This window comes from Homarus americanus, unplaced genomic scaffold (genome assembly GCF_018991925.1).
Source record: "Homarus americanus isolate GMGI-L3 unplaced genomic scaffold, GMGI_Hamer_2.0 scaffold38518, whole genome shotgun sequence".
In the NCBI taxonomy this organism is placed as follows: domain Eukaryota; kingdom Metazoa; phylum Arthropoda; class Malacostraca; order Decapoda; family Nephropidae; genus Homarus; species Homarus americanus.
The window spans coordinates 1-21,189 of NW_024712489.1; the positions used below are offsets into that span (position 1 = coordinate 1).

Genomic DNA, 21,189 nt, shown 5'->3' on the forward strand with positions numbered 1-21,189 from the left:
CAAAAGCCATTTGAACAAGTTATAATCAAGATATCAAATTTTGGTTAACAGATCCTTAAGCAGCACATTCAGGAGTACCTATACTGAAATTTTGAACAAAATCCATTTTTTGGCCGAAATGACGAAAATTGTAAGTCTAAAGCCTTTAAAGGATTTTTGGCCAAAAATACGTTTTTTCTCTGAACTAAAATTTAATGTGCCTAACTATTTAAGTACATCCAAGAATAATACACAAGCACCAAGAAATGACCTCGAAAACCATAAGTGGCGAGTAATTAGCATTGCAAAAGTAATTAAAATATTCTAAAAATCATTTGAACATTTTCTAAAAGCCATTTGAACAAGTTATAATCAAGATATCAAATTTTGGTTAACAGATCCTTAAGCAGCACATTCAGGAGTACCTATACTGAAATTTTGAACAAAATCCATTTTTGGCCGAAATGACAAAAATTGTAAGTCTATAGCCTTAAAGGATTTTTGGCCAAAAATACGTTTTTCTCTCTGAACTAAAATTTAATGTGCCTAACTATTTAAGTACATCCAGAATAATACACAAGCACCAAGAAATGACCTCGAAAACCCATAAGTGGCGAGTAATTAGCATTGCAAAAGTAATTAAAATATTCTAAAAATCATTTGAACATTTTCTAAAAGCCATTTGAACAAGTTATAATCAAGATATCAAATTTTGGTTAACAGATCCTTAAGCAGCACATTCAGGAGTACCTATACTGAAATTTTGAACAAAATCCATTTTTTGGCCGAAATGACAAAAATTGTAAGTCTAATAGCCTTAAAGGATTTTTGGCCAAAAATACGTTTTCTCTCTGAACTAAAATTTAATGTGCCTAACTATTTAAGTACATCCAGAATAATACACAAGCACCAAGAAATGACCTCGAAAACCCATAAGTGGCGAGTAATTAGCATTGCAAAAGTAATTAAAATATTCTAAAAATCATTTGAACATTTTCTAAAAGCCATTTGAACAAGTTATAATCAAGATATCAAATTTTGGTTAACAGATCCTTAAGCAGCACATTCAGGAGTACCTATCAGGGCTGTGGAGTCGGAGTCGAGGAGTCGGAGGAAATTTCGGCTTGTGGAGTCGGAGTCGGTAAAATTGTCCAGACTCCGACTCCGACTGAAGCTATTCTGTTCCTAAGAACAAATATATGAACTCAGGCATATTCATTGCAGTGATTCCACTGATCCCACTAATTTTCTTAAATTATTAAAAGAATTTATTTCCATTTTATAAGCATTATTATGAATTTATTGTAGCAGGCACAGTATAGCACTATAATTTTGGACGATAGTCTCTTCTTTACCATTTGAAATTTTGAATTATATCAAATTTTGTTTCGTTGAAAACTGCACAGAGGCTCTCAGCTACAAAACAATTAGCTACAACCTGTTTTTGGTGAGATTAAGGCAAATTTAATTTAATAACTTAATCATGTAAGGTTTATCCATTTTCCTTAATAAGGTATTCATTTCTTTAATGTACATAAATATATAACTTTACTTTAAAAGGAATTGTAGGATCATCATTTAGATCCACATCAGATTATGAGCTTAAACAAAATTCATATGCTGAGATCGAACTTTTAGATATACATGTAAATGGTGTTTTCTAGTTAATATCTTGAATTCTTAATAAATTTATTTTTCTTTTGATTGAAACTTTGAAAGTCAAGCCTATCATCTTTTTGTAGTTCTTAAATATCGTCCAGATCATTAATAAAGCTGTAGCAGTATAGCCACGGTGTTTTACATTTTACCTATGCAGGTTACAACATACAAATTACAATTAGGATGGTAGAAATAGTTGTTACAAATAGGCCAAGGAGTCGGAGTCGGAGTCGGAAGCATAAAAATTTGAGGAGTCGGAGTCGGAGTCGAAGGTTTTGTCTTCGACTCCACAGCCCTGGTACAGACTAAGGAGAAGTACAAAACAAGGTATATATATACAGAGGAGGACAACCAGGTCCACAATGGTCAGGTATTAGGTAATGACCCCACTAATCTTTAAAAAGCACGGCAGTGGTCGGTAGTCAGGTCAGAGTGTAAGTTGACCCAACCTTTTCACCTGGTTACAAATCTTCTTAATTACAAAATTGTCCAGTTTGTACATACCATTACTCAAATTCATGTTGACTGCTTAGGTATGTTTAATGAGACTAGATTCTATAATGTTCCTACTGTCAATTGAATTACAAGGTAATATTGAGGAGGCATTATCCCAGTCAATGCAATGCTTATTATCCCTCCTATATTTATGTTGTTTAAGTCTAATTACAAGATCTTTACCTGTCTGGCCTAAGTAAAACCTATTACATTCCTTGCAAGGAACCTTATAAATGCAGCCACCTGTATTGTTGGCGGAGTTCTTGATTAACATTTGTTTAACAGTGCCTGAGTTTTTAAATGCCACATTGACGTTCCAAGTTTTTAGTTGTACAGGAATTTGAGAGAAATTTTTGTGAAATGGTAATGCTAAGAGATTCTTATGGTCATGGGTGGGCTTAGGATCGGTTCTATAGAAAGATTTCTTTGTAATGTTAAGACATTTGTCTATGAAGGATCTAGGGTACTTAAGGTTCAAGCCAATATTATAGATATATTTATATTCCTCATCAATGAATTCCGGGCTGCAAATTCTCAAAGCACGTAAAAACATTGATGAAAATACTGACTGTTTGACTCTATTATGGTGAGCAGAATAATAATGAATGTATGAATACACATTAGTAGGTTTCCTATAAATACTGAACTTAAAGGTGTTACCTATTCTGTGGATCAGACAGTCTAGAAAAGGCAATTTACAGTCCTGCTCTAATTCCACAGTGAATTCGATCGAGGGGGCTAAGTTGTGGCAGGAAAGCGTTTAGGTCCTCATTACATGGCCAGAGACGTAATACATCATCAACATATCTAAACCAGACTGCTGAAGGTGGTAAAATATTACTTAATAGTTTCTTTTCAAAGAGTTCCATATATAGGTTGCCATACCAAATTTTTTAGCATAATATTCTCCACTGAATTCAAATTTACAATCCTTAATACATAGTTTGATGAGTTCGATAAAGTCGTCTTTCGAGACGGGCAATGAAATATTATCCAGGGAATCTATGAGGAACTCCAGTAAATCGTCAACTGGGACCTTTGTAAAGAGTGATGTTACATCAAAACTGACCAGTTTAAAATCATAATTAATATGTAAGTTATCGGGTTTATCAACCAAATATATATATATATATATATATATATATATATATATATATATATATATATATATATATATATATATATATATATATATATATATATATATTCGGATTACATTAGTTTAAGTGGTTAATATTCGTTTAATGGCTGTAGCAAGATTTTCGTATTTGGCTATTCTAGGATTATTAAAAAAAAATATGAATATATTTCTTTCCTTGGTTAATGTATAGGACTAACCCACGGATGAGTTATTTTTATTACCGTTTATTTTCTTACATTATTTTCATAGGCGGGTTCTGATATGGTAGTCATTTATTGAGCAAATTTTTTGTTTTCATAGACAATTATAAGGCGCCTAAGCGCTCGCTAATTTGTCTTTTCGGAGGTAATGAGGCCGCGCTTAGCTGAGGCGCTTTTATTGCCCCTGGGGCACTTTGGCGACAACCTTCACAAGACACGCTGAAAAACAATCTTACATGTACGTAATTTGTTAATTTAGGGATAAAGACAACGAGACCCTTCAATTGTTTAAAGACCACGGCATTGTTCCTTTAAATAGACTGTCCACACTGCGGGAATTCTTACGCTTTCAGACGTTTCCCACCATCGCAATAAATCACTCCGCCGCCCGGGCTGCATGCGGCCGTATCATCTCTCGTCCAAAAGATGCCTCAAACTTCACCATATCATAGTAAGTTCTTCTGTTTAATGTACCTGGGGGCCGGGGGCCCCGGTAAGGAAGTTGGGTAAGGTTAGGTAGGTTTGTTTGGTTAGGTCTGTTCTTCATACCCACGAATGTTAAGCAATGTTTATTTAAAAAATAAAATATCACTATTTTGACACATTTGCACAAACTACAACAGTGTCCACTTTAAAATAACAGTGAAAATCCGGCGTTTTTAAAATAATTTTCAATCAATTTCGGCTGCGGGTTAGTCCTATATAATTACCCTTTCCTTGGGCAAATTATTAGATAAGATTACTGTAGATATGATATCCAAACTATGTTTTTCCCGTGGCTTTTGATGTTTTGAACGATTTGCGTCTTCATGTTGGAAATCAAGTTTATTTTTTTCCCCACTCAAAACCCTGGGTTCCCACTGAGTAGTCTAAAAAACTAGTGATGTCCGATATTAATGAAGGTCAAATTCGTCCAAAATATGTTAAAAAAATTGGGGAAAACATAGTTTGGATGCCTAAATACAGGGATGACCTTGAAACTTACCAATTCTCGTAGATACTGGACAGACAGTATTTACCACAAAGTTGATGATGCTGTTGATGGTTGATTTTGTTGTCACATTTCCCCAACAAAACTTTTGCAGACACGCACCTTTCTCGTGATCTGCTAGCTTGTCCTTCAAGTTAAACTCGTTTCTGGCCCTCTTTTGATTTCCTTTGGAAGCCATGGTAATTAGTCCATAGGAGTTAAGAAATACACATACGAGGGCAGTAGGAGTACGACTGACTTGTAAACAAAGTGGCTGGGGCTGATGTTCGTGTGCGCCTGCCGTCAATCCGGATTTTTCGTCCAGATTGCCATATATTGAAACATTGTTTGTTTAGGATTTTCTGAACTTATTTATGTTGCCTTTTAAAAAAAATAACCTATTGCTCACTTGTTACATCAGACTAGTTGTTGTAGATCTTATATCCTGTAGGTTCTTCTTGCTTGTGCATAAATAATTTTGGATTAAGATTTAATATTCTTCATTTCATGTGATCTAGCATATGATTTTTTCTTCAGAATTGTTTGTTTTTATTAAATTTCAATTATATCATTATTATAACTTAATTTCAACAATACGGTGTACTGAACATGTTCCGTGAATGTTATGTATCAGATAATTCCCTTTCAAATCTATCAGTAATTTCATCAGGTTACAATTATATGAATTCAGTCTACATATATTTCAAAAATTTCCATTCATAAACCTTAAATTTCCATCGATAGTTATGATTTTATTATAAAAATAATAGTTTCCTTTTCTTACTAAAAGATTTGAGCTTCATACGATGGATAAAAAAATTCTACTAAGTTTTGGGGGTGATTTTCCATCAATCGTGACCAATTTCCATCCAGGTTGGTTCAGCTTCAGTTAAGAGAGGGAGATAAAAACACACATTTATCAAACACTTTGTATTTCATGGGATAAGTTGCTAATAAAAATACACTTTGTACAATTGAAAAACTCTACCTCCGGTCCTCATCATGTACACGACCGTCTTATTTGGGTCTGTAACAGTAAGCAAACATTCTGCTGACTTACAATTGGCAATGGGCGTATATTATTGTTTATTTTATTTTTTTCGTTCATGTAGTAGTTCGTTTGTTGTATTTGGCGAGATGTATCACACACAGAATGTTACATAGCACTCGCTCAAATGTTTTTTATTTATTTTGGTTAACAGTGATGTGAGAAATGGCGAAAAACAGTCAATATACAAATCAACGCGGTTATCAATCTTATTCACATAATAATTCCTATTTACATATTTTGTCCTGTACACAGAGTTTAAGGTGGTGCACAAGAGTACTGTACAGAGAGGGTCTTCTTACAGTGTTTGAAGGAAGAGAGAGAGGTTGAGTAGGAAGAGGGAGGGAGGGGGATCAAGACCCGATACAAATTTATATACAACCACCAAAACATTGAAAATGGAAAATAATAATAATAATAATTAATAATAATAATAATAATAATAATAGGAAAACGTCCTTTAACGCTATGTACAGAGGAAAGATTAAGAGGCAAACTTGAGGGCAGATTCCATAAACGTTCAAAACTCCAGAGTGACTTCAGTCTCTTTCAGGGTATCTGGCTTCATTCATATTACTTTTCTCAAACCTCAACAGGGAATTACAATAAGCCTTCCACAGTAGTGACGACTCATAAACAAGTCTTAGATCAGGAAGTGCTTGCTGGGGGAGGTGGGGAAGTGGCTCATTACTGAAGCAACGTTTGTGAATTCTGCCCTAAGTGATCTTGACTAGGTAGCTGCCTTGAATTAATGTCTAAGGCTGTTTTTTTTTCAAGTGCTTTTAAGTCACATTGAAAATTTCCAGAGTGGGTTGGACACGATGAAGAAATACAGAATCAGGTGTTGTTCTGGAAACATTTCTTAAAATATATCACTAAAATGAAGATTAAAAACATAATGGCCATCACATGATAGAATCCTTAAATTATTTACTTCTCCATTAATATTATAATAAAGATAGAAGAAAGAAGAATACATAACCATACATATAAATATGTTTTCATTTTCTTTCTCCCAACGTAAAATTGAAGCAGTATTACAGTACTTGCTGTCTTTCCAATAAAAAGGAAAATATGGAGACTGTACAGAGTAAAAGACAAAAAACATATAACCCCTCAAAAAATGAAACCCCACAACACCTAACACCGTAAGTCACGCATCATGTGGTTGTGCACGGGTCGTCTGGGCGAGAGAACCCAAAATACCACAGTAAAAATAAATACAAAAATAAACCGAGTGATTGAAAGACATGGACGGACGCAATTTTCCCGTACTCAAGAACATTCACAGCTGTTTACAAATCTCTGGTCCAGAGCCTGTTCGCAAACCGAGATTTAAATTAGCGTTGTGTTTATTGGACTAGATGACTGTCTCTGACGTATCGAACAGGTCTCCTTTTAGGTGCTGATAACCGACAGGAGATAAATTGAAGGACAATGAGTTTGAAAAAAAAAAAAAACTAGAAAAATAAAAGCAAGATGGGAAGAGGTTTACAATAAGACCGTGAAAAAGTGAAGGATGAAAAAGACAGTAATGAGGACAGAGAAAGAAAAGTAAATTAGGGAAAGAAGGATTTAAAACATGGTATTCAGTAGGTTTACAAACGCTTCAAATGTTCATGAGACATACAGTTCAGGGGGAACAGAGTGCGTCTGTGTCTGTGCCGCGGGGAGGGAGACGACAGGCGTTCCAGTTGTCTGATGTCAACCCTATTATGACGTCAACTCTGAGGTCACGTTGACGTCATAGAGGCTTGAGTTCAGAACCACGAATATTTACCCTTGATGTTCCCTCCCCTCTCTTCGATCATTTTGTCTTTAATTTTACCCAGCAATTTAATTTTTCTCGTAATTCAGACGAAGGGAAGGATCAGATCTCGTCGCGTGTGATGATGATTTTATGAAGTGGAAAGTTTTTACAACCAATGAAGCAAAACTGATCATCCAACAAAACAAAAAGGGGGTAACGAAATGGCAATAAATGAGGGTGACAATATACACATACAAACACTATATATATATATATATATATATATATATATATATATATATATATATATATATATATATATATATATATAGTGAAAAGCAACCAACTAGAGTAATTACTTTGTGACCCCAGTGCAATGACAAATCATAAAAAAATAGGCACACATTCATCGTAACAAGGGGTATAATAGTATAACTGATCAGGACGTCTGTGAGACCCAGACAGCGATCACGGAAGTCGTGGATCACAGAGGCCAAGTTTCTACAAAGGCGATGTAGAAAACCGACCTTTCTCTACCCACGAGTCAATGCCGGGTCGTATTTTGTGCATGGTGATGACAGCTGAGTCCGACCTGAAGGGCGTTTTGAGATAAGTCTCTTGATACGAGTGTCAAATGTATTAAGAGAGGCAGAAATATATAAAAACCTAATCGATATAATGCAGTACGTTTAAGTAGTTCCCCGTACTTACTGTTTTTGCCTTTCCGATACTTTTGGTAAATAAAACATGTTAAAATTATATATGTATATATATCCTTATATTAATCATTATTGGTGAACAAAACATATAGAGGAAACTGACCCTCTACATGATTTTCTTCCCGACCTTTTATTATTTTGTTACCCTAAGACGGAGGAGCCTCGACAGTCCGTCCACTAACAATGATTATGAAAATTTAAGACAACTGTCAAATATGCTTCATATTCAGCCAGATAATAAAAGCAAATTGTAAATCATCAACTTGTGATGAGGTAACGTTGTTGTTTGTCTGCCATTGACATGATTCAAACACCAGCGAAACCGATCAGTCTTAGTCCTGATGCCGGTACAAAAAGTTGGCTACTTGTTGCCAGAGACGTCATCGGGCTGGCTAGCCATGTCTGATAACACAGAACTGCTAGGAGTTTCATCACAGAAATGTTAACGAAATAATAATGTTCACATTATTCTCTAAGTTACCCGATTATATATAATTTTCTTAATAAACTGGTGTTATACGAAATAAACCAACGTCAATCAGCTATATACGATATTAGTGTAGAAAAAACACACATTTGGAATGACTGAAGTAAATATTGTTAACAGAGATATGGGAGGTGTGTGTGGGAGGAGGCTGGGAGGAGGGGAGAGGGACAGGGTGACCAGTCGACCAGTTCGCAGACACCGGGTGATTTCCCAGAAATTAAAAATCAAAATGTTTAAAGGAAATATTTCAACAATACTCTGAAATTATTCACAAAAGTATTGAAAATAACTATTTTGTTACTAAAAATATCCATGGGCTAATATATTTCAAAACTGAAGAAAAACAATATTTAAAACACTAAACGTAGATAAATCCTGAGGTTGCCCGTGTGAGGAGAGTCATCCCGGGATCCACGAGCCGTCCTGAAGGTCACATTCATTGTACTCTTTCAGGAAGACGCGGCGTCGGTGCCGGCTAGTTTGCTACGGGTCCTAACTGCTAGGAGCTCCTTGTAACATAAGAGAAGATTCCAGGAACTGCTAGAAGGTACTGACAGGTGAAGTTCCAGTTAGTGCCAGAAGCTCCTGGCGGCTGCTCGAAGCTATAAAGACAGTCAATTAAGTGTTCCACTGACTCCCCCCCAGAGGCTCCGAAGACTATCAAGTGGTTTCTCATTACTGCTTGAAGCTTCGAAAATAGTTGTATCGTTTTCCAAAGACTGTTTGAAATTTCCCAGTAACCCAAGAATAGGAAAGTTGTTTCAATGACTGTTCGAAGCTCTGGAAGTAGTTTCATTGGTTTCAATGCCTACTACAAACATCATGACAGTATAGCGATTCCAATAACTGCCAGAAGCATCTAGAGACACTAAAATACATTACATGACTGCAAGAACTCCTGACAACATAAAACTGGTTCCAGCAGCTTCTAGTGATATACAAGTAGTTCCAGTAACTGCTGAAAGCTTCTAACAATTAACAAACAGTTCCATGAATTGCTAGAAGCTCCAGTAACTACAAGAAGCTCCTGGTGATATACAAATAAATGATTCCCAAGACAACGAAGTTATTGTAACTGCTAAAAGCTCTTGACAACACACAATTATTTCAAATATCTGTCAGGAACACCCAGCAACAAGGCTCCAGTAACTGCCTGAGCTCCTTGCAAAAGACAAGAAATTCCAGCACTTTGATGGGAGCATCTAGCCCGAGATGGGTGGTTCTAGTACCTGCTAGGAGCTCTTATTAATTGCAGAATCCTCATGAGTGCTAGGAGATTCCAATAACAGCGAGGAAATACTATTAACTGTTATGAAGGAAGGAGTGTAGCTGGTAGGAGTTCATAACTGCCAAACAAATGGACAAACTGAAGTAGTTGCAACTCTGCATCATTACATTACATTAACGTACTGTATCCAGTTTTCCAGATCAAACGTAACAATCTAGACGAAAATCCACTTCATCTGATCGGCCAAGATGGGCTGAATAATGTAGAGATCCACTCCCAATACGAACATGTATACAATCGTGCGAAAGTGTACCAAACAAAATTGAGCCTTATAATATATTGCGGCTACATTGGAATTTATTTTCCTGTTCTAATCGCTCAAATAATTTATAACATTATATAGCCAAAGGAATATATTGTAACACACCTACAAAATACTCCTTATTGCTCTAATTCACATAACTCTTAAGCGGTATCAATAACCATCGAATAGCATCTAGATTCCATAAAAGGTTTCTAGAAATTGTTACCTGCTGTCTAGAAACCTTAAATAGCCTTAAGAATTATTCTGTGGTACCAGCACGTATAAACTTTCAAAAAGCGGCATCCAGAACCTTTTACATGGGCGTCTAGACACCGACATGGGGTCTCGGTACATTCCCAAACACGTTCCTTTAGTACAAAATATTTAACAATCATCCAGTAAAAGGAACATGTTGTAAAATACACACGTGATCCCCTGTCAAGGACCGATACATATATAAGTATCCACACACAACATTCCCGTCTATTTCACACAAGATATATCCAAACTTTAAATACATCCACCAAATCAACCACCAGTTTATGGCTTATAAAACACAATTATGAACAGTTAAGGTGAGACAGGGGAAAGGGTTGGAGCAAGCGAATTATATATTATCACTATTGGGGGACTGGGGCGTTTCTTCATGCAAAACTTTTCCGTTGTTATAACAATAGCTTCAAGTGTTACCATACAGCACTGAATTGATTACGGAGAGAGAAATAAAGTTACAAAAGCACATGAGTGGCTATCAGGGGTCCAAAATTGTGAAGATTCAATGAGAAAATCACATCAGTGGTATATATATATATATATATATATATATATATATATATATATATATATATATATATATATATATATATATATATATATATATATATATATATATAAATTTTTACTTATCCAGCCATTCAGCTTTTGACATGAAAACACCAAGCCATTTTCAGAGCGTAACTAACACAGTATTAAGAATTTTGCCCTATGACACTAAGAAACATGAGTGAGATAATGCTGAGACACGTGTGAGAGGGATTACCAGATTGAATGACGTCATTTATGGTGCAACTTCCAAAATTACAACGTGCGAAATTGCACCTTAAGGAAGTTCTCTTTTGTATTTGCTAATCCCAATCACATGGATAATGGTAATGCGCCGTACCTGCTGATTTTTTTTCATTTACTTACTTAGGAAAGACAGAGGGTATATGTGTAATGTAATGTGTGTATCCGACGATCGGCAGTCTATGGTGACCCGAACGCCGAGGCCCGAGGCGATGGAAGGCGTCTACCCGCACTTGGTCCCGTCTAACACTCTCTGATTGGCCAACGACTCGACCAATGAATGAATTGTCAGGCCGACACGCTCACTCTCGCCAACCAATCGCAGAGAACGACCCAGTTTTAGTGTCCCCTTCCATGCTTCGCGCCTTAGAGCGCGGATCTTTGCATTAATACTAGTACAAAAGTCCATTACTATATATATTCATATATATGTTTATATAGATATATATGAAACCGGGTGGTTTAGTGGGTGGAACCTGTTTTGGAGAGCGCTGGGACGATGACAGTGCTGTAGGAACCTCACTTTTAACAGCTCTGTGTTATCCGTCTTGCCCTCGACCAATTCCTACAATGATTCTGAGGCTTGTAATCAGCCTCTGGTTACAATACCCCAGGCTTGGTTGAAGTGATGAAACACTACAAAAAAAACACAAGCTCATTTATCTCCAGATCTAAAGTCAAAACGGAAAATCTGAACCAGTTAGAACAGGTCACCTAAAGCTTCCACTGCCGTTTGGACTTACATGCTATGTAAACAACAGCTCTTTCTTGCCCAGGCCCTAGAGATGTGTACTGCATGAATTGTGTACAAATGTTTCAGACTAAATGCCCATTGCGATGCGTTGTGGAAAACGTTGTTGATCAATTAACATACGTTTTTTTGAAATAACCTGAACATACAGACTAGAGACAGGGGGTGGGGAGTTGTGGACCTAATTCTTCAGAGGTAATTATTATTTCATTCACTGTGGACAATTACAAGACTCAAGGAGCATTACACTAAGGCTCTACAATGGGATTTTTCACCCTCATTTGTTATGGTTGGACTTGCCCAAGTAATATAACAGGGATTTAAAACACTGCTGATGGTCGACAATCCCAATGTCACTACTTGAGAAATATATGAAAAATAACAACAGTGAAAAAATCATGTCAAATATACACTTTACTGACAGGATGATCATTGGAGATCACTAAATGCACAAAGGTATTTTACAGTTTTCTTTGGGAAACGCATTTTTTTTTCACACAGGAAACTGTCCTTCAGCATCTCCAGCTCAATTAATGGCAATGGTACTGGCACCACCTCCTGTTCTATTGTTTTTGCTGAGTAATTGGCTTTGGAGGTTCATGTGTTCTGGTTAGAAAATGCTCCAACTGTTATGGTAAAAAACGGTGACACGAGATGATGTCTGCAGTCACTATGGCGATGGGATGACAGCTTAACAGAACAATTCATTAAAGAAAATGCACTTAACATTATGTCCTCTGGGAGTGTGGTGTTGCACAGGTGAAGAACTTATTGTCTGTGTTCATTACTTAATCACCTGCGGAACTGGCACTTGCAACACTACTGTGGTATTTGTTTATAAAGTACTTTGTTATGACTAAAACTTGAATTCAGTGAAAAAGTCAATCCATCTTATATATCATGATTCCTATGAGTAATATATGTATAACATAAAAGAATGACACAGCGAATCATGACGGACATCACTACTCTAGCACACGCGTTACTTCACTCAACACCACAGTCGTCGCCAACTTTCAGAGTATATGTAATTGTTGACTCTTGCAGTAGCAAAACACCAAAGGGAGGGGAGAGGGGGATCACAGCTCCCTGGAAACCCAGCAGTTTGGAAATTACTTCCAGTGACCACAAGGTTCTTTAGCAGCGTATGAGTAGTCCTGCCCCGGATGGTCGCTGTCGAGGGCTCAGCCCGGTCTCCAGCTACCAGGAGACTCTACCAGTTCAGCAGTTAATGATGCCGATGTCAGCCCAGCAGTCATTGCTAACACCAATATCACTCAGCATGTCCGAGACATCGGAGAACTCGAAATGAGATCCTGATGACGTGGAAACCGCATCGAAGTCGAGGTCAGAATTTATTTCGTCAACTTCCACTTTGAAGTCGGAGGGTATCTGAAGCAAGTCCGTCAGAGAGTCTAGGTCGGCCAGCGGTGACTCTGCTGGAGGTTCCTGCTTGATATCCAGGGGCTCCATCTTAATGGGCGGTGGATCGGCGGCACGAGACCCTGAGAGGGAGGTGGGAAAGAAAGGTCGTGGCGCAAACACTTCGTCACGCACCGCATGACGTTTTCGATTATACATCAAGGGGTCTTCCTTATCATCGTCCTCGTCCTCGTCTTTGTCATCATCGTCATCAGTAGAAGTGATACTGGTGGATGACACGAGAGCTTCTGGCCGGAGTGAGGTGAGGCCAGGGGCACTCTCGATGGTATAAAGGCCGTAGAGGAAAGGTTCCTTGCCTGGGGAGGGGCTAGTGGAGGTGGCGCGACTGCTGCTCCGACTCGAGGACGTGGTGGTGACATGGTTGTCGTAAAGGGAGGCGCTCTCCGGGGAAGCTGGCATCTCGTGTGGGGTGGCAGGGACCTCGGCTGGTGAGGTACACTGCGCGATGGGCACATACATTGTGTTCCGGATAGACTCTTTGAATTTTTTGTCTATCTTGAGCTTGAGCTTGAGCTTATTGTGGTTGATTGTTGAGATGCCAGTGGTAACCTGAGCCCTTGAGGGGTCAGCTGTCAATTTAACACCCTTAAGGACATTACTGTTGGTACTGTTCTTGTCCTTGGCCTTGGACACACGACCCTTCTCCACGGTCTTGACTGCATTACCGGATTTTGTTTTCTTACGGGGCCGGTATTTATAGTCCGGATATTCTTGCATGTGCAGCAGACGCAGTCGTTCCGCCTCTTGGATATAAGGCTGCCGCTGGTTTTCTGTCAGGTTCTTCCATCGCTTTCCCAGCTGCTTGGAGATCTCAGCGTTGTGCATATCTGGGGCAAACTTGACGATCTCTCGTCGTTCCATCTGCGACCAAACCATGAAGGCGTTCATTGGCCGCTTCACGTGGTTTGGGTTGTGCTTCTTCGTCTGAAAAAAGAAGAAAGGAGACATTAATATCAACTGTAAGTGATTATCATCAGAACTATTAAAATTAATCTAACCTAATTTAATTTAATTTTGTTTAAGACAGTGAAGAATGTCTTAAATAAAAGTCACAGGCACCATAAATGCAGTAATTTCAATAATTATAACAATAACAAAATGTTATTCCACTTGAATGTTATGCTCAAATGGTTAATGGAATGATTATTCCTTAAACGCATGACATGAATTATTTCACATGGTATATATACACTAAAAACAAATATAATAAGCATGGTCACTGGTATTAAAGATAACGGAATACTAAACAGATTATCTCCAGTCAAGCATCTTCCCTATCTTGATCATCCTCCCTTCCTTCCCACCAGTCAACCCCAAACGCACAAACCCCAAGATGTTCAGAACTGATGAGAAAGAAGAAAGAAAGAAGAAAGAAGGACAGCTAAACCACAGCTCGGCCTCACATCCCAGCCTCCACCACTCGTAGGGATTATGGGATCCTACACTGTAAACACACGGGAGAGCCAAGGAAGGGGACCTCGGGGAGGGGACGGTGTGTTATGGTGGAGGTAGTAGAGTCTCGAGGGGGAAGGAGGGAAGGGAGGGTTGGCTGGTAGTAGTGATTCGTGGATGGTGGTGGTGGTGGGTCGTGGGTCGGTGTAGGAGGATCCTGGTTGAGTGTTGGACGTTGCTGGTGTTGGTAATAAAGCATAAGTTCTCATGACTAATGCTACTGTTATTAATTATAATAAGGATGACCAAGTTTCTTTTTTTAATCTACCTGGCCAATTACCACAATGTCAGAAATGAACGAAAAGTAAAACTAAAATCATGGACGTAGATATTAAGTGAGACTGTTGGAAGTAGAATTGATAGTACGAGATTTGCAGGTGTTGTGGTCATACTATTCCAGCAGTGAGAAGACCAATGAATGTGATGGGAGGGCCGTGGTGGGATTCCTGGGAGTAGGGCGGGTGGTGGTGGAGGATCAGGAGGAGGGGCTGGTGGGGATAAGGGGGAGAGGGACAGGTGGGGAGAGGGACTGGTGGGAAGAGGGGCTGGTGGGGATAAGGGGGCTGGCGGGGATAAGGGGAGAGGGGGGCTGGTGGGGATAAGGGGGCGAGGGGCTGGTGGGGATAAGGAATTTGAATTTTGCCACTTACAGCGGCTTGTTTATTGTGCACCCCATACTCATCCTATGAGCGGTAGCACAAAAGGATCAGAATATGGTTTACAAGAGGTCAATATAATTAACCCCCGTGGTTAGGATATTGTGGCACTGAATGTTACACAGTATTTCAATTACATTATTTGCTTAGTTCTATACATAAAGGGTAACTTATTCGCAACTGCGTGAGTACAGGAGTGTGATGCAATATGTCTGGCCGCAAACTTTGTTATTCACATTTGCATGAGAAATATTCAAACACATTGTGTGTTTGGTTCTATACACGGGAACTGATATAGCTACAAAGTGCAAAAAAGTGGATACAATCTTATTATGTCAGCTATCTTGCCATTAGAGTTGAAGTGTTGTGCCATTTCACACACAGTGTGCTTGGACCTGACCCTAAAAGGTTCTATCTTTACACAGTCGAGGACGTAGTGTTCAAGTGTGTGGCCATATGTCTGGCCACACACCTTACATTTAGTCTTGCTCACATCTGCTTGAGGGACATACTGACAGAGGTACTTATATCCTAATCTCACTCTAGCGGTTACAACATCTTGAAATCTAGTGATCTTGTTACTTGCTCCATATACATGTTTCACTTCATACATCTCATCATGGTAAACTATGGATCGACTAATGCCTGTTTGCACTAGTCTACTTGCGTGAAATTCATCAATAAGTTCAATCCTAATTACAGTTTTAAGGGTTCTTTTTGACATGGGAAAAGGGGCTGGTGGTGATAAGGGAGAGAGGGGTTGGAGGGTTAAGGGGGAAGTGGGGCTGGTGGTGGTCACAGGGGGTCGGGACAGAGGTGGTCATGGGTCAGGAGAGGGCTATGTGGTGGTGGTGGTGGTGGTAAGGATATCAGGAGGAGGCTGTGGTGGTCGTCATGACAGGGGTGGGCAAGGCACTGGAAGTTGTGGTCGCGTTAACGGTGCCCCCACAAGTTAGTCCTCTTAAGATAAGCAGAGAAGGAGAGGGTATGGTTTGGCTAACGACCATGAAACATCAGCTATAATACCGTTCCTCCGTCCAAACACCTCTTGCGTAGCCCACTATACGAAACACAATACTATCAAGAAACTACCAAACTGATTTACTTGCGATACAAACTACTATCACTTCGACACTGATTAGACAAATCCCGACCTGTGCAATGAAAAAGCAGTTCTACCCGTGCAAGAGAGATGCACAACTTGTCCAATGGCACAATAAACACAGCAGGAACCTAAAGAATTCGACAACATGAGATCAACACACACACACACACACACGAGCAGGTTACGGGGCGACCAGCGCGACATATCACGTGGTGCAACTTGAGTAAGGCTGAGCAACCACCAGCTGGCTGCCACGCACACTGCTCCACCTCCCTCCCAAGCTCCCTAGGGGTTCCTGGTAGTCTCTGGTAGTCTCTGGGGGCATGTGGTAGTCTCTGGAGGCATGTGGTAGTCTCTGGAGGCATGTGGTAGTCTCTGGAGGCATGTGGTAGTCTCCGGGGCATGTGACAGTGTTTGTGAGGCTCTGACACCTCTCGGGTCGTCTTTATTTAAAGGGGGTTCTTGTTTCCCTTTTTGCAGTCTCTCAAGATTCCTGGTAGCCGGTTGGTATAACCGAGTGTCTTGGTAATCTCTGGGGGTCTATTAGGTTTTAGTAGAGTCCCTTATAGTCTCTGGGGAGTTACTGGTGACCTCATATAGTTCCTGGAAGATCCGAGAAGGGCACTTGCTCTAGTCTCTGAGATGGGGGGAGGGAGTGAGGGAGGGAGGGAAACTACTAGATACCTCCTATACTCACAAAGGGTTCCACGGTTGCCTAAGTCTCCTGCAATCTCTAAACAGTGAAGTTAAATTATCGGGAAGTTGGACCCCTCCCCCCCACCTTTGCTATTAGTCTCCGGGGGTTACTGGCACACGCTGGCAGGTCCCTAGTGGCCTCCTGGTGGCGTCTCGAGTTCCAACACTAACGGACCGAATGCACATGACAGATTACGCTAAAGCAGCTTCGTTCCGTTACAATGTGTAAATCACCAGCTTTAGTCAGTGGGACTTAGAGCACCAACCTCTCTATTCTAAGTGGGTTATAAGTGGCTTCTTTTAAGGTATTGTCATATCATAATGGTTCCTGTTATAGCTGCCTGTGTTGGTGTCTCTAAATAAACTCTGTGGAACCGCAGTGGATTATTTTCTAGGGGGAGATATCGATGACACACTTTTTACCGCGACTCCCAAAACGCAAACACGGCAGTTTTACCGGGCATGAGTTTCAGAGAAAAAGCTAAAAAAAAAAAAAAAAAAAGGTGGAACAAGATTTTTAACGCACTTTTTGATTTCAAGCATTCTGTCTAGGGGAAGGGGGAAAGGTTTACTTATATTTTCAATCTATATGCAAAATATTGATAACAGAGTGCATCCGTAGTCCAGGCTTGTTGGGGGAGGCAAGTGCTAAAGGGAGTGTGTTTTTAATGGATTATATATTTGTTTTTATCGATTTTTTTTTTTACGTAAAGATTTCTTGCTTACATGTTTGTCTGTTTGTGTATCTGTCTCTATTTAGGATAGATTTACTTGTATTTATTGTGTGTGTGTGTGTGTGTGTGTGTGTGTGTGTGTGTGTAAAGTACATTTAAAATCCATAAATCAAAAAAAAGATGAATAAGGAAAAAGTTAGAAATAGAAATAAAAAATGGGAGCAAATATCGAAAAGGAAAGAGGGGAGTATGCGAGTCTGAGAAAAATAAGAAAAAGTAAACAACTGAAGAGTGAAAATAGAGGAAACAGAAAAGAGAATGTGCAAAGAATCAAAATTGGGAAAAGGAGAAAGTAGAGAGCGGAAACCGTGAAGAAAGGATGACAAAGTAGGAGAGAAAGGGGAGTGAGCGAATGAAGAAAAAGAAACACTAGCTGAAAGAAAGAAGAGGAAGGAGAGAGAGAGAGAGGGGAGTGAGTAAGTGAGTGAGGGAGAGAGGGAGAAGGACCAGGCGGTGAGGGTCTCGGGTGGAGAGTATCACTTTACGCCCCCACAGTGCTACCCGCCTACACCCACCTCTTCCTCCAACACACACACACACCCCACCATCACACACACACACACACACACACACACACACACACACACACACACACGTAAATTTTATATTTTTTTTCTCGTGTTTTTTGGGAGGTAATACACTAATGGTTATCCAAAACCTCCGGATGAAAACGAGAGAGAATCCCAGTTAAAGAGATCAAGGGGTGGGGGGGAGGGGGCATCAGTTACATGCATACATACATCCCCCTCCACTGATGCCTCCTCAATAACAGCTATGAACTCAAGGTGATGCAATTCCTCCCAACCTTCAATATTGACTCAGCTGTAAACTCAGACATGACCCCATTTATAAACTAAAAGGAAACTTACTTCAACGCCCACCACCAGCCATTAAACAAGACTAGAGCAATGCCGTCTTAGTACTTCACCAGAACACACCAAACACATCTTGGGGAAAAAAATAATCTCTCGATGGGCAATATACCACAAGGGAAAAAAAAAGAAAAGATTCGCAAACAAACAAACAGCAACATCATCAGAAAGTAAGGAAACAAAAGCCTGACGAACGTAAACACTACATGACGATTAGATACGATAGCGTAGTGTGTCTCATGACGAGCCTGAAACACCCACAGGTAAACCCGTATTTAAGCGTTATTGGTTGAAGACTGAAGGATGGGAAGAAGGCTGAAAAAGGCAAATAAAAGAAGGAGGGAGGAGGGGGGAGGGAGACGAAAAATTAGATAACGGAGACATTTCGGAATGGAAAGGAAGACAAAAATGGGCAAGTAAAAATGAGAGAGAGAGAGAGAGAGAGAGAGAGACCGAATAAACACCAATAAACAAGGGAACGAAGCCAGCAGGGAGGTAATACAGAGGGGAAATGACCGAGGGGAACGCATAGGGGAAAGGCTTCTGGCCCCTTGCATGACTCAATATTGCAAGCTGGGGTGAAGAGGACGGCCAGGGAGGAGGAGGGGGAGGTGGGGAGGTTAGGGCTGGGGAGGAGAAGGGAGAGAGCGAGAGGGAAATGAGAGGTGATGGTGGTTTAGAGAGAGAGAGAAGAACGAGGGGGAGGAAAAATGATGAAGACAGGAAGATGGAAATAAAAAAAACGTGAAGGAACACAATGGGAAAAAGATGGGAAGGACAAGGACGAAGAAAAGGGAAGGAAAGTAGATTTATAATGGAGAAAGACAAAACGAAAAAAAGACGGAGATAGGAGACATAGGAATGAAGGGAAGCGAAGGAAAAGTACGAGAGAAAGAGGGAGGAAAGGGAAGAAAGAAGAGATTTTTTTGGGGGGCAGGTACATTAACTAGTTTATTGTGCACCCCATACCCATCCTGTGAGCAGTAGAGTAAAAGCATTATAGATTAAAAAGGAGGTAGGAAATGGAGAGAAGAATGTAAGGAGGAGAAGGAAAATTACAGGGAGAATAGCAGGGAGATAGGGAAGGAAAGGGAGAGATGAAGGGAAGGAGGAAGGGAGTTTAAAGGCCAGGCTGGGATTGCTCATTAGCCACTGGGAGCGGTGGCCGCCGCGCCGTCAACCTGATGAAATGACTGGTTATAAAATGGAGAGGGGTGTGGGGAGAGGGAGAGAAGGAGGCGGGGAGAGGGAGAGTAAGGAACCGGAGAGGGAGAGTAAGGAAGAGAGGGGAGAGTAAGGAAGGGGAGAGGGAGAGTAAGGAACCGGAGAGGGAGAGGAAGGGGGGAGAGGGAGAGAAGCAAGATATGGAAAGGGAAGAGAAAAGAAGAGAGGGGGGTAGGAATAGGAAGTGATTGGTGGGGAGATGAGCGGTGAGAGGGATATTAAGAGGGGTAGGGAGATAGGGAAAGTGTGTGAGAGAGAGAGAGAGAGAGAGAGAGAGAGAGAGAGAGAAGTCAAATAGCAAACTGACTGACACATTCAAGCAAACAGCCAGCTAGTAAATAGAGACAAACACGCACGCACACACGCACACACACACACACACACACACACACACACACACAACTACGGACGGAAGAAGACACACCGGCAGACAGAGAGAGTGATGACCGGATGTAGAGATAGAGATAGACAGAGATAGATAGACAGGAAAAGTACCGTAGGGGAAAGGGTGGAGGGACCTAAAATAGATGGAATGAGAGACACGAGGAGTGAGGGTGGAGGTTAGGAATGCATTGTCGACAGGCAGCCTATCGCGGTGGATTATGAGTAGAGTTAGTGCCTATAGGGTCGGGGGGGCGGGAGGGGGGCGGCTATGAGCTCACAGTGTAGGGGCGGGGGAGGAGAGGAAAAGAGAGAGGTGGTATATGAGCTACTTGTGAGGGGAGAGGAAAGAGGGGGGAAGGGCGTGAAAGGGGGAAGTCAGCTGCATGAACTGGGAGACGGGAGGAAAGAGGAGAAGGGGAGGGAGGAGGAGAGGGAAGGAGGGAGGGAGGGAGGTTGGTGGCGACATTAGCTACCGTTCGCAGGAGTCGGCTGTATAGGCTAAGAATAATAACATCCATGGCAGTGAATTCACGTACGTCGTCAATTTCTAACAAAACAAACTCAAATCCGACGGATGAAGATAAAACTGTAAAGTACGGGGTGTAGAATGGTGGAAAATTTAGTTGCAGCGATAAAATAATTATCATTACTCGGGAATGTTTATAAACAGTGTTAGTTGTAGGGCTGTTTATATTCAACCGTAGTCGCCAGGAGGTCTTCATATCAGCTGTAGCTTAATGGGGCTCAGGAATTACTCATGAGAAGGGCACAGGGGAGCGACACGCGAGGAGGAGGTCACTCCCGAAGCGCCCTGGTGACCTGAACCT

The 21,189-nt window shown here is 40.4% G+C and overlaps 1 protein-coding gene across 2 annotated transcripts in view; it reads right to left on the reverse strand.

Moving 5' to 3' along the window:
- Positions 1-5,359: 5,359 nt before the first annotated feature.
- The window catches only part of LOC121860481 (transcription factor SOX-4-like), a 97,449-nt gene continuing 81,619 nt past the window's right edge, over positions 5,360-21,189 (reverse strand). For both annotated transcript variants that reach the window (XM_042357641.1, XM_042357649.1), the window contains exon 2: positions 5,360-14,163. In XM_042357641.1, the coding sequence (XP_042213575.1) occupies positions 13,018-14,163 (1,146 nt within the window). In that variant the 3' untranslated portion in view covers positions 5,360-13,017. The remainder of the gene's footprint in view (positions 14,164-21,189) is intronic.